The sequence below is a fragment of the Grammomys surdaster genome, unplaced genomic scaffold, assembly GCF_004785775.1.
Source record: "Grammomys surdaster isolate TR1022 unplaced genomic scaffold, NIH_TR_1.0 125977, whole genome shotgun sequence".
Classification (NCBI taxonomy): Eukaryota; Metazoa; Chordata; class Mammalia; order Rodentia; family Muridae; genus Grammomys; species Grammomys surdaster.
In genome coordinates this window covers 3,097,086-3,111,246 of record NW_021620793.1, presented here as the reverse complement: position 1 = coordinate 3,111,246, position 14,161 = coordinate 3,097,086, and the positions used below count along the sequence as shown (strand labels likewise).

The following is a 14,161-nucleotide window of genomic DNA, read 5'->3' as shown; positions in this document are numbered from 1 at the left end:
ACAACAGGAAGATGGGTGACTCTCTAGAACAGGGCATGAGTTGCTCCTGGCTCCTTCCTCAGCATCTGCAGGCCTCCATTAGTCTGCAGACAAAAAGGAAGCTAGAGGACGTGATGCCTGTTGCCTTCTGCTACCCAGCAGCATCGTTACACTGTGAAGGAGGGCAGCCATGGAGGTGGGGGTCCAGGATGTGATTCACAACATCTTCCCTTTTAGAGGGGCCAGTTTGGAGTTTGGTGGCAAGGCTGTTCTGTTTCTGGGGAGTACCTGCAGCTGGGCAGATGGGTTGTCTGCTATGAGTGTACACTGAGCCTTGGTTCATTCTCCCACTCTCTTTGTCTCTGTCTTTGTCTCTGTATCTCTCTCTTCCCTTTCTCTTCTCTCTTCATTTTTACATGTATGGCATGTTGGCCTGTGTGATGCATGTTTGCATGTGCAAGCGTGCATGTTCACGTATATAGGTGCCCCCAAGGTTGATGTCACGAATCAGTCTCCATCCCTCTTCCATGTTATTCACTGAGGCAGGCCCCTCAATCAAACTCAGAGCACATTAATAAGGCTAGTCTCGCTACCCAGCTTGCTCTGGGTCTGCACTACCTTCTGATTCCTGAGGCTGGAATTTCAGGGAGGCCGACACACTCAAACGTGACATTTACAAGGATTCTGGGGACTCGAACTTTGGCCCTCTTCCTGGCACAGAAGCCCTTTGACAACTTGGCCACCCTCAGCCCACTGAGCACTGATGCTTGCTAGAAAATTCATCTCTCTGAGCTGCCATAAGAAGGCTTGGGTTCTGCAGCTATTTTGTTCCTTGGGGTCCTCCCAGGAGGAGCAGAGTGCATGGCTGGACTTCAGGGAATAAAAGCAGACCTTGGGGGTTGAGATCAGATGTACCCTCAAGCTCTCTGCCTGAGATCTGGTACTTTGTGTGCAAGTGAATGCAGGGTGGCCCAGCTGAGAGAGGTGCCCTTTCTCAATCAGAAAAGTAAGGTAAACAAAACCCTGGAATTCTTTTAGACCACAGGAGGTGTCCCCTAAGTTTCTAAAGCAAGGGCTAGGTAGGAAGCATCAGAGAGAGCAATTCGGGGAGACTCAAGAGGGCTGTGGAGACGGCTCAGTCAGTAATGTGCTTATCGTACAAGCTGGAGGAGGACCTGGGTCCTGAACCCCAGTACTCATATAAAAATTGAGATATGTCTTTAATCCCAGCACTGGGGGCAGAGACAGGTAGATTTCTGGGGTTCACTAGCCAGCCATTCTGACAGGTCTGTGAGCTCAGGTTCAGTGAAGGAGAGAGCCTGTCTCAAAAATAGGGTACAAAGTGAGAGGAAGTCATAGATATTGACTTCTGACCTCCACATACATGTGAACACCAGTGGGTATGTGCATCTTTCCATACACACATAACACATACAAATCACACACACACACACACACACACACACACATAAAATGGGGGAAAACCAGAGAAATCCAAAACCTGCATCTTGCTTCTCCCCCTCCCTACGTGTTTGTTTTGTTCTGATTTGATGAGAGGGTGCCAGTGCGTGGGACAGTCTCTCCATGCAGGAGGATGAGTAACACTCCCTCAGCTTGTTTACAGCACACTCACACGCACACTCACACACAGCGGACGATGAAGTGCCTGCTATGGGCTAGGTGTCAAAAATGGGAAGAGGAACAATAGAACCCCAGCCACCTTCCTCTCCTGCCCACAAGTTCACAGTGAAGCTGGAGGAACACATCACTGCCTTTCTGGTGAGTTTCACAGAGGGTGTGAACACACGCCGCTGCCACCACCACTACCACCATCATCACCTCCACCATCACCATCATCACCATCATCACCATCATCACTAGCTGTTCTTCTTTTCTGGTTGAGTTTACTCCCAGGGCACCCCAACTACCACCCATATATGCTTTATTTTATGCCTTCAAAATTCATATAGCATGATATCCACCACTCTAACACAAGCAATTTGATGCCATTTCGCCTGTCTGCAACTTTGTGCAAACACAGCCACTGTCTGTGACCCCTTCATCACACCGCATACCTGAGAAAACTCCAAAAAAGACCCAGAAAGCATCTCTCTCCTCAGGCTCTCTTAGCCACCTGCCTGCCTTCTGTCTCCCTAGGCTTACCTCCCCTGGATCCTCGTATAAACCGAGTCACACATCGTGTGAGCTTTTGTGTCTGACACAGTGTTTGGGGTTTCATGGTTACAGGGGATGTCTGTCCTTCACTCCTTACCATAGTTGAATAATAGCACGCCGTACGGAGAGCTAGCCTCGTTTCTTCATCTGTTGGTGGGCAGCTGAGTTTTCTCCACCTTCTGACTATGACACTACGGCAGGCAGTATCACTAAGAACATGGCCACCGTTCCCGCCATTCCTGAAATTTTGCTTCAGGTTGTTTACAATGGATTTGCCAAGTCACATAAGGGTCACACATTTAACCTTTCTCTTTCTAAAGAGAAATTAATTAATTTATTTTTTTATTTTTTGAGACAGTCTTACTATGCACCCCTAGCTAGCTGACCTAGAACTCCCAATGTAGAGTAGAAGGGCCTCAAACTGCCAGCGATCCTCCTGCCTCTACCTCATGAGTATTGAGATTAAAGGACATTATACCACCTTTAACTTTTTGAAAGGTTGCCGAACTGGGTTTCCCTGTGACATCAGCCTTTTAGGAGTTCCACAGAGCCTCGCTGTTAGATGACTCTAAGTTACTTCCTAAAGGTCTGAACTGAACCTGGGCATTAGGCACACCCAGAATCTCGGGAGCCCTCTGCCCATCTGCTTGGTTAAAGCTGAGCTGAAAAAGGCCAAGGTCAAAGGTGCAATCCCTACACGGAGCAAATTAGATAGAGAAAAAGACGACACCCTGTGGCCTGCGCTCTGTCATCTAAGAGTGTCCTCTCCTCTTGCAAAAGCTTGCCCATGGAGAGAGAGTCGGGGCAACAGTATACTTTTATAGTTCTGCATAAAAGAAGTCAATGGGGTTATAACTCAGCTGGGAGTGTTTGTCTAGCGTGGTCCAACCTCATGGTTTGATCCCAATACCAAATAAACTAAGTATTGCGATGTTGCATGCCTGTTGAGCCTAGCACTGTCCTGTAAAGTCAGCAAGGCAGAAGGATCACAAGGTCAAGGTCATTCTCCACTACATACAGAGTTGGAGGAGTTGGAGAGACCCTTCGTACTGGCTGGTCTTGTGCGTCAACTTGACTCGAGCTGGAGTTATCACAGGGAAGGGAGCCTTCCCTGAGGAAATGCCTCCATGAGATCCAGCTGTAAGGCATTTTCTCTATTAATGATCAAGGGAGTAGGGCCCAGACCATTGTGAGTGGTGCCATCCCTGGGCTGGTGGTCCTGGTTTCTATAAGAAAGCAAGCCAAGGGAAGCAAGCCAGGAGGCAGCATGCATCCATGGCCTCTGCATCAGCTCCTGCCTCCAGGTTCCTATCCTGTGTGAGTCCCAGACCTGACTTCCTCTGGTGATGAACAGCAATGAGGAAGTGTAAGTTGAATAAACCCTTTCCTCCCCAGCTTACTCCTTGGTCATTTGTTTCAAAACAGCAGTAGAAACCCTGGCTAAGATGTCCTGTGTCAACAACAACAACTACAACAACAACAACAAAAAGTTTACTGAAAGCACTCGAGTTTAACTAGCATCATGGGATTATTTGTGCCCAACCCCTGCACCGTCTGATTTCTGTGGACTTGATGGGTTGCTAAACCCGATTCAATGCCTGTTACCTCCTAAAACAGGCCGAGGACACTCTACAGCGTCAACCACACATACAAACGCCCTGTGCGTGCATGTTCTCCTTAGTTCATGTGAACTTGCATTACATGCTCTTGAACCTGGAGAGTATCTCATCTAGAGCACCCCTTTGGCTTCTGCCATGAGCCCCTGTCCCCAGGTTTCCTGGGCTGGAATGGTGGTGCACTCTTGGCCAGGGTTACACTTGGCTCTTTGAAAGCCTCCTATTTGCATGGAATGAAGCTTGCTATGGTAACAAGGTCTGGTGGCTGGAATCCAGGGCCCCACTGAAAAATGCAAAGCCCGTGGTGTGCTCTGAGAGAGAAAGGAGCCGCCGGGAGATGGGGGCGCTTATCCAAGTTAAGGTTACCTCGATTCTTCTCAGAACCGGGAGTAGGTACACCAAGGAAGGCAGGTTCAACATTCCTACCTCGGAAGGAGAAGAAAAAAGAAGCCCACCACACCTCCCAACCCTCCTCTGGCCTCAGCTCTCTACTCCCACTAACGTTCAGGCCAGCCAAAGAGCTTAAGACCAGGTTGAAGCTAGCCCTCATTCCTGGGTGTGCACACTCACTCTCTGGGCTGCGAGCAGGCCTCAGCACCACTGGCCCAGGCTAGGGAAGAAGAGCGCAGGTCAGGCTCTGAGGTGGGGGTGGAAGGTGGCAGGCTCGCTGTCCACCATCTCTCCTCCCCGCTGGGCGTTTCACCCCTGCAACTGGCAAAACAAGAACTCCAGCAGCCCTCTCCCTCGGCCTTCCATCCCACGCTCCCCTCCAAGGGGCCCCCTTTGCAAGCTCCCCTCTTTGCTAAGCATCCACCACCTCCTCCTCTGCGACCCCAGCCCGGAGCAGGGCAGTAGTTGGCTGGGGCGGGGCTGCCCACCGCCGCAGGGAGGGGACAGTGGGACAGCCAGGGTCCGGGATGAACCCCTAACCCTTCGCTTGAGGGTGCCACCTCCGGCCTCATGAGGGCGCCGCCCTCCTCCTCCACTCCCCGGGGGTGTGTCCCCGAGGTAGGGGGCTCAAGAGGCCGGAGAGGTCGCCGAGGTCCCCTGCAGGGCCCCCTCCCGAGCGAGCCGCGAATGGTAGGCTCCACTCGGAGAGTGCCTGGCCCGGGAGGCGCACGGTGTCCTCTGCGCGCAGCTCGCCCGCCCGCCGGGGTCTTGCCGATCTCGGCTGCTCCTCCTCCTCCCGTCCTCCTCCTCTTTTCCTCCTCCTCCCCGCGCCGCCTCGCCACCGCCGCGGCTCGGGCTGGAGGCGCCGCTGTCATTCCTGCGCCGGAGGAGCCGGCGCTTGCCGGTGCCTGGGGGTCGGGGCGCGGGGAAACCCGGGCCGCTGGGGTGACCCAACAGGTAGAGCCGGGACCACAGCCGGCCACGCGCCCCCCGCGTGCATCATGCAGCTCTTTGTCACCTCTCTCGCCCCCAGGCCAAAATCCTGAGCATGATGGAAGACAATAAGCAGCTCGCGCTCCGCATCGATGGGGCGGTCCAGTCGGCCAGCCAGGAGGTGACCAACCTGCGAGCCGAACTCACGGCCACCAACCGGAGACTGGCGGAATTGAGCGGCGGAGGCGGCGGCCCCGGCTCGGGCCCGGGAGCTGCGACCAGCGCCTCGGCAGCAGCGGTGACGGTGGCTGACTCGGCGGTGGCGACCATGGAGAACCATCAGCACGGAGCTCAAGGTAGGGAGAGCCCGGCGCCCGGGGCGGGGACCCAGAGCGCGCTCACCGGTCCCACTGGTGGCCGGGCCCGCGGTGTCCCTCACGCTCGCCGCGAGATGGCTTTGCATTGTGGTTCGTAACCCTTTTGGCTCGGCGGTGTCAACCCGCTGCTTCCCGGTTTGGGAGTTCCACAGCGGCTGTCATTAACGCCAACCCGGGTGCAGTGTGCGCGGTGGGTCACACGGTCACACTGGCCCCCGCCCGCTAAAGCTAGGCGCCGCTGGGCCGGTCCTTTTCAGGCAGTGGAAAGTGTCCTTTGGATGGCACATGGACCCCAGCGCCGCAGCAAACTTTTCATGCCCTCTCCCCCGTAGTCTCCACCACCCCCCACCCCCCACCCCGCGCCCCAACCCTCCAGTTCCAACGGCCTCTGAAATGATTCCCCAGCGGGGGGAAATCTCTTCTCTTGGGCTCTGCTGCCCAAGGGAAGTGGACTTGTATGCACTTTTCTCTACGGACGCCAAGGCCCTTGACTGGGCTGCATCTGGAGTTTATTTTCTCCAGGCTTGAGAGGGTGCAGGCAGTGCTGGCGAGGCTCGGGTCTGCAGGGAGTTTTACGTTTCCAGCAGCTCTACTGGGAAGAGTGCTTCCCAGGGGGAAATCACAGACCTCAGAGGCTGATTGATGGCTGTCTGGAGAAGTGGAGGCTTGAATGGTAGGTTGCTAGGAGCCCCTGTTTGAAGGACCCCTCTGCAGTTTAGACGAAGGGGGAAGAAAAGACAGCTGGCCAGTGCTGACATTGAGGGATGACACTTCTGAACCCCCAGCAAGGGTTAAAGGTGTGAAGTAAGGTGGTCCTGCCATGTGTGGTGTTTTCTCAGAGTTGGGAATCAAAAGCGGAAGCAAGCTTTTCAGGACCTCCCCCCCTCCACCCCATCGCTTTTAAGAATCAATACCGAAGCTTATTCAAACCATTTGAGTTGTAAACTAAATTGCTAAAATCCTAAAGATGGGGCAGAGAGAGGAAAAAAACCCTCCAGTCCAAGAGGACCACTTGTATAAATATGTCACTTGGAGTGTAAGGTACCAATGTTCAGTGGCTCGGAATGATTTTCTGGTTCTGCTATCTCAACAGCTCCTCCTGAGTGTTGAGAGAGTCTGTTTTTGCAACGGGGATGCCTTCACTCGCTGCATCCATCTGTTTTGGCCTTACCTTTGGGAAGGTATGTCTTTGCTCTGGGAGACCCGCAGCTTCAAGATCGGCAGTTTTGTGAATTCTAAGTCAGACCCTAACTTGGTACTTCCAAAGCCTGTTGGAAGTCTTTGGGAACTGTGGTTGTAATTTTGGCCATGATGTAATGGTAAGACTGTGGAGTGGCTCTGGTGTTTGCTACAAGGTTTCAAGGTTGGCATCTGTTTGTTCTCCTCAGCCATCGCTGGTTATGTCATCGTGTGAGAAAGAACTGTAGGTGCGAGAGAAGCAGGCTGACTGCAGGATAAAGCTTTGATTTTTGTAAGCAGAGAGTGTTCTGACGTTCCAGAACCAGCTAAGAGCTGGCATTTTGCTGAGAAGCAAAAGCCCTAAAAAGGGACACGAGATGGATATTCCCACCCAGCAGTTCCTCAGACAGGGAAAAGTTAAGTGGCTTTTCATCTGAGTGCTGGTTGCGCTGTGGACTGGGCGTGCTATAGAAGCCAGAGGGCCCTGCTGGTGCACTTCACTGGAAAATCGGAAGGCTGGCATCTTACGACTAAATGCTCCTAGAGGCGCAACAGGGGGTGTTTCTTTTCTTTTCTTTTCCTCCTAAGAGGCACATGCCTGCAAACATGGAAGTGGCTTTGGGATCACCCAGTATCCTTAAAAATATACAACACCAGCAGCTCCCTGTGCCCACAGGAACCTTTGCACCTGCCATGTGCCCATGTCCACGGCTGGCAATGGGTCGGTAATAGGAGAACAGAGGAGGAGGGTCTTGGTTGTTTCTGCCAGCAATGCCAAAGGTTTTCAGAACCCTGACGGTGGGCCCTCGGTGATTGTATAATCAGAAAGCACGTTAATAATTTTTTTCACTGAGCTCACCTGTGGGTCACGTGTCCAAGTTAGTTTGACTTTATGTGGATGAGGCAGGTGGAATAAAGGAGATTCCTGCAGAAGGCCACTGGGCATTTACTTATCTATAATAGCACCTCAGTCCTAGAGAGGGGGGGTGTTTTTATTTGTCTCCCTCTCTTTGGGGTCTCTAGACACTATTTTTCTAGAAGCCCTCAGCAGACCTGGTCTGGTTACTTCTTTTGCTGTGACTTCTATTATGTTCCTCAAGAGGAGCCTTGAATGGTTGCAAGCTCATTTCCAGGTATGGCTGGCTGCCTTCCTCGAGTCCCTCCTGACACAGTACCAGGGAGGGGCTGGGAAGCTGGGATTCTTGGGGCTTTCTGTTCTTCAGGTTAGTGTTGCTTCTGTGATTTTAGTTTGCCTCCCCTGGTACCACTCAGTGGGAACAGACCCTGAGAATACCTGGCACAGTTATCACTTTTCAAACTGTGGTTTTGAACGAAGCGAGTATCTATTTTTCAAAATACAACCGTTATCAGTCACTTTTAGCTAAAGTGCATTATGGACACATTAAGAGCATGATAGTATGCCTTTAGCAATATTACCACAAGTGATTTCAGGAAAATGCCACCTTTTACATCCTGGCCCTCCACCCGCGAGAGACTGTTAGATCCATAAAGGAAGCTCATCAGTCTTTGCTGGGTACTTTGTTGCAGGTGAGACCACTGGGTTGGAGCCACATGTGAAGTCAAACCTGGGTTTTCCTAGAGGGTTAAGGCAGAATGTCACTTAAACAAAATATTAACTCGCTGGGTACCCTGTGTGAGCGGGCATGGTTGCTATGTAACAGAATCTAGAAAGTGAACTGCTGGAAATCTGGGCTCTCGGCACTTCGCAGGATCTTCTTTCGGAATTTCTGTTGAAAGAGCTCTTGGCAGCGGGCCCATCTCCTCTCTCCTGTTGCAAGTGAGTTGGATAATCCTAAGGAGGACTGTAGGCCAGCCTCGCCAAGGGCATCTGTGCCGGGTGGTGCATTTCACAGCCCTAGAGGCCGCCTCTTGGGTTGATGGGTTCACAACTGGTTTTGACAGGTGGACAGAAGGAGGCTTGATTTAAAAAAAAAAAAGCATAAAAAACAACAACAAAACAAAACAAAAAAAAAAACAAAATACAGAGCTAAGCATTTGCTTCAGTTCATCTTTGTTGTAGAAAGGGGGTTGTTTGATGTAGCATTTCTAAACCATTTTCCTCGTGGTACCCAGCTCTGGGAAAGTGTATTTAAAATGCTTGCTGTTCTTTGAAGGCAAAATATAGCAGTTTGCTTCTCTGAAAATGTTTTATCTGATGAATGACTAATATTAGATTCAATTGGTTGCTTTGCAGTGCATAGAATAAGACAATTAAGAGCCATTGCACTCAATTTAAATAGGTGTTAACTGTATAGAACATAAAATGCTTACACCCAGTTGAATGGATGCTCACCGCCTTGAGTTTACTGTTTATTTGGGGGGTGTGTACCTGCATGCCTGTGGATTAGATGTTCTCCTCAGTCGTTCCCTGCCTACCTCCCAGTCTCTGCCCTCCCAGTGCTGGGATTACAGGCTCATGTTGCTGAACTCAGCGTTTTGTTTTGTTTTTTTTTTCCTGTGGATGGTGGGGATCTGAACTCCGACACTCGTGTTTGTACAGGGAGAGCATTTGATTGACTGAGCCCGCTCCCCTGCCCCCACCAGCAAGGTACAGAAAGTATCTTCCTTTGGTGCCAGGGATAGGCCACCAGCCTCTGTCTGCTGCAGTTGTTAAAAGGGGGAGGTGAGAAGGATCAGTCTCCATGTTTATAAATTTTCATAACTGCACAAAGGTTGTATTGCCTTCTCCCAGAACTACAATAGACAGCTGCCTGGGTTCTGGCATCTCCTCTTTACAAAACACTGAAAACTCTTCGGTAAACTTTGCATTACTTTGGGAGTAGTGTGTGCGAAGACTCACACACTGTTCCTCTGCAAAAGAGCTTCCTTCTTTTGGCTTTCCTGTTCATTCTGCCTCCACTCCTATTTTATCTGCTTTGAAAGAGGGGATTTACAAATGGCAGACTGGGTGGGACCTAGGCATATGAGACAACATCTCCAAGGCCCCTCACTTTGTCTCCGAAGTGGGATGAAGGGCCACGTCTTTGCGTAACTCAGAAGGTGGGACTTTATGGCTCCTCCTAAAAATTACTGCGTGGAGTCACTGAGAGATTGCTTACACGTGAGGATGGTGTGGTTGAAATTAGTTATTGATTGGCTATCATTTGCTATCTTTCTACTGTCTTTAAAGATGCCTGGGAGGGTTCCTGGAGTAGAGATTCTGGTTCATTTCACATGACTGTGTTTGTTTTCTGATTGTGGTTTTCTAAAACTACTTTGATGTCAAACAGAAGTCTCAGCCAGCCCAATTTTCACTCTAAGAGAACCAGCTGCATGGCACCTTGGTGTGAGATGGCCTGTGTCTCTACACCCTCCCCATAACTCCTCAATCCCAATGGCACCTTTTAGGTATCCCATAGGACCTAATTTGTGACCTCCTGGCTGACAAGGAGCATGTGTCACATGGGCATGGTAGGTGGGGATTGCTCACTGAAAGTCTGCGTGCCTACCCTGTAAGCCATGTAGAGCACAGAAGTCAAACTCAGGTTCTTGGACACACTCATTGGGTATTTCATGTATTCATCTGGTAGTCACTCCCTTGTAATGTGGGGCAGTAGGGATGGCCCCGTCTTTTGCCCTTTTTACTCCTCAGCACCCATCATATGGCTGACCTTAAGAGATGGCTTCTTATGCTAAGTCTTGTTAGCAACCCAAGTCAGCAGACTTACTTATTGTGTGGCTAATTTTTGATTGTCAGTTTGGCATATCTGGGGAGAAGGAGCCTCATTTGGGGAATGACCTCCATGGAATTGGTCTGTGGGCATGTGAGGGTGGTGGAAGAATTTGCTTGATTGAGAATTGACCTAGGGGAGGCCAGCCTACCATGGGCGGTACCAACCCTATGTTGCATAATAAAGATAGCTGAGTATGAGCCCAGAGCAAGCCAGTTGGCAGCATTACTCTCTGATCTCTGCATAAGTTTCTGCCTCTAGGTCCCATGCCTTGCTCTCCTGCCCTGGCTTCCCTTGCTATAAACTGTAATCCGTAAGCCAAATAAACCCATCCTTCTCTAAGTTGCTTTTGGTCAGTGTTTTATCAAAGCAACAGAGAAGGAAGTGAGGTCATTTACTTTAATTCCGTATCTCTAAGACCAAAACTTTGAAAGGCTCCTAGCAGTAGATTCCCCACCCAACTCTGTGTGTGTATATGTGTGTGTCTGTGAATATCTATTTGCATGCATGTGCGTATGTATGTACCACTGTATTTTCAACTTTAAAGATCTCTAATCATAAAAGACTCAGAATTAAGCAATGCCAAGTATGATTCAGCATTGATTATACTTGTTGGGAAGTTCTAACAACCCACATGGATTAGAAGGACACATGCATTAGCTGTGGTCAGAGTTCAAAGGACCCAAATCCATCACCTCTTTCCATTCTTGAGGTTGCAAGATCCTAGTCTCTTGGCCAGCCTAGCGTGCTCTTTACTGGTCTACTTGAACTCTGGTCCTCGACTCTGCATGCACACACATGCTTGTGCGTACTTGCACACGCTGCATAGATCAGATAAGGTGGGAACTCATTCCGTCTGGTAGGTCCAGGCAGCTGGGTGTTAAGTGATCTTTCAAATAAGAATTAGCCCTTATTGTTTGGGTTGGACATCAGGACAACTCACACCTGGGATGATACACACAGGTACCATCAGTACATCTCAGCATGTGATGCCCTAAAGTGCAGGGAAGCAGGTTCAGGTAGAATCCCTTAAGAAGAGACAGCTTCCCTGGAGCTACAGGGTGGCTATCCATCCACAATGGCAGCATATATTCCCACAGATCCAAACTACCATCTCTGTACTCCCTGGCTGGGACCTCTCTCTTAACATAGAAGCTGCTGGAAGAACTGGACTCAGAATGCTTCTTCTACCCTGTGTGGCTGATCTTGCTCATTTGATGAACCTGAGATCCGAGCGGTGGCGTGCAGGCTGTGCTATGCGGTCTCCCTGCTTCCCCCTCAGAATCTTCAGCCTCCGCTGTCATGAAAGAAGCTGGATGGAGTCTGAGTGTGCAACAGCAGCTGTTCAAGCAGGTGACTTCTACGTAGAAGGAAATCATTGGTCCTGAATTGATTCTGGTGGCTTTGTTGAGGTGGTGCTAGACCTAGAACGTCAGGTCGGGCCCCTGAAAAGCACTTGACCCCTTTTCCCTCTAATCAATGGGAACCCTCACCCTGGAATTTATAACAGGCTTCTGTTCCCCTTCTAGACTATACCATCAGGCAGAAGGACAGAGGTTATTTGAAAAGGGGATGCCCTACTCAGTCTCCAGCCCCTGTCCCCTTCTATCCAAGGACATGCTTAGAGACCCATATAGAGAGGGCAAGACCTTCTTCTCTCAATACTGCCTCAGCTGTACCAAATGTTTCAAGCACATGAATTGTTTGTTACAAGCCACATGGCCCTTGGAAGGAAGCCGGCCCAGGGCTAATATTTTTCATTCACCTTCTGACACGTCATTGTAGTTTTCTGAGCACACGAGGTATGTGACAAAACCCCTGATGTTCCAAAACCTCCTTAAAGTATGTCCTTTCTCCTTCTTGAATGTTTTACTGTAGTTGTGCATGAGAACCCAGCTCAATGCCTTTGCCAAAGTTTTCAGTAAATAGTCATAGCATGTATACTATATGAATCCCAGGCCCAGCATGGGAGCAACATATATGCCTAGTTTTGAGCAAAGGAAATCATGTCTCAAAGAGGTAAAGTCCCTTGTCCGCAGTGACATGATAATGACCAAGATGGTGACAATATCGTGTACCATGTTTTAATAAATCTTATGGCCACCGTGGGTCCTTGTAATAACTTAACAAGCAGGTGCCTCGTTAGTATCCTATAATACCCATTTCGCATATGGGGAAAACTGAGGCACAGAGATGTTACGGTACTTGCTAAAGAACATGTAGCTATTACAGGGCCAAGATCTGGCTCCAGTGTCCTCGTCCTCAGTCAGATAACACTTGCGTGCCTAGGGTCGGTCTGCTACCACATACCAGGCCAACAGTAAACCAACAGGCCCTCTTGCTACTCAGGCCTGTGCATTCTCCCTGGATTCCACCTCAGCAGGAAGCATCCTTAGCCTGGCTCCACTGAGAGACTCTGGAGCTCCAGAGAAGCTTTCTCTCCCAGCTGGTGGTACCTAAGGTTGGTGACATTTCAGAGGGCAGCCTCTCCCTGAGGAAGGGAAGCTCCAAACAGGGAGGCAGCTGGGGCTCCTTGTGAGCCTAGTGGCCCCAGGGTCAGCAATGGAGGGAAAGCTTAGGAACTTGGATTGGGCACTTCTGAATCCTTAGACCGTGTGTGCTTTCTGTATCTTGGGGAGGAATATTCTAAGCAAAACTAGAATTTGGGGGTACTATTACTCTCCTTCCAACCAGAACCCCTTTTCCCGTCCCCAGTTTCTCCCTTTAAGATCTCAGAAACTTCTCACAGCCCCTCAAACATGCTCAGCTCTGGACCAATCAACTTCTCACAGAACATTGCCCCCAAGGGTCCACATCCGCAGGGCTGTCATCTGGTCATGACAGCTCCTTGTCACTGGGCCTTTCTGTGCATTGTAGGGTTAGCTCTGTCCTCTTCACACTCCAGCTGTGATAACCAAAAATGTCCCCAGAAGTTGCTACATGTCTCTTTGGGCCAAAATTATCCCCAGATGTGACCTCAGGTGAGGGTCATCTCAGGTTGACAGTGTCTAGGAGGACAGCTGCTTTGTCTGCTTCCTCCTGCTTCCTAGAACTCTGCCTGATACACACAAGAGCTCAGTAAATATATGTTGAATGAATGGGTGGGTGGATGGAGGGATGATGGTAGGAAGATGGATGGATAAGCAGGTGGGTGGATGGATGGATGGATGGATGGATGAAGAGATGGGCAGGCAGATGGCTAGATAGGTGGGTAGATGGATGGCTAAGTGGATATGTAAATGAAGGTATGGACAGATGGACAGACAGTACTGACCTGCAGATGTGTGGGATTAGTCTCCTTGTTACATGAAACATCCTGAGACTCATTGGTTAACGGTGGGATCTTTTTAACTGAGTGCTTATACATCACAGTGTAAGCGCTGCCCTGAGCCCTTTATTTGTTAAGTCTCCATTCATCCTTTAAAGCACCGTGTGAAGGGGCTGTGGAGATGACTCAGTCAGCAAAGTGCTTGCTCTGTAGGCATAAGAACCTGAATTGGTTCCCTACAAAGCATGCAAAAAAGTAGGCTTAGGAGCCAATACCTGAGACTCAGCACAGCATGAGGCGGATCCAGGAGGCTCCCTGGGGTTGCTGGACACTGAGTCTAGAAGAATGAATGAGCTTCAAATTCAGTGAGAGACCCTGTCTCAACAAAAAAACAAAACGCGTAAGGTGGAGTGGAGAACAATTAAGCAAGACACATAAAGTGGACCTCTGTACTCCACCTGCACACACACACACAGACATACATACACACACACACGCACACACACATTCTCACAACACACATGCACACCACACACATAACACACACATGCA

At 50.0% G+C, this 14,161-nt stretch overlaps 1 protein-coding gene across 1 annotated transcript in view; it reads left to right on the top strand.

Moving 5' to 3' along the window:
• The first annotated feature begins 5,208 nt into the window (after positions 1-5,208).
• The window catches only part of Kazn (kazrin, periplakin interacting protein), a 361,892-nt gene continuing 352,939 nt past the window's right edge, over positions 5,209-14,161 (top strand). The window contains exon 1 of the mRNA XM_028753965.1: positions 5,209-5,449. Coding sequence (XP_028609798.1) covers positions 5,209-5,449 — 241 coding nt within the window. The remainder of the gene's footprint in view (positions 5,450-14,161) is intronic.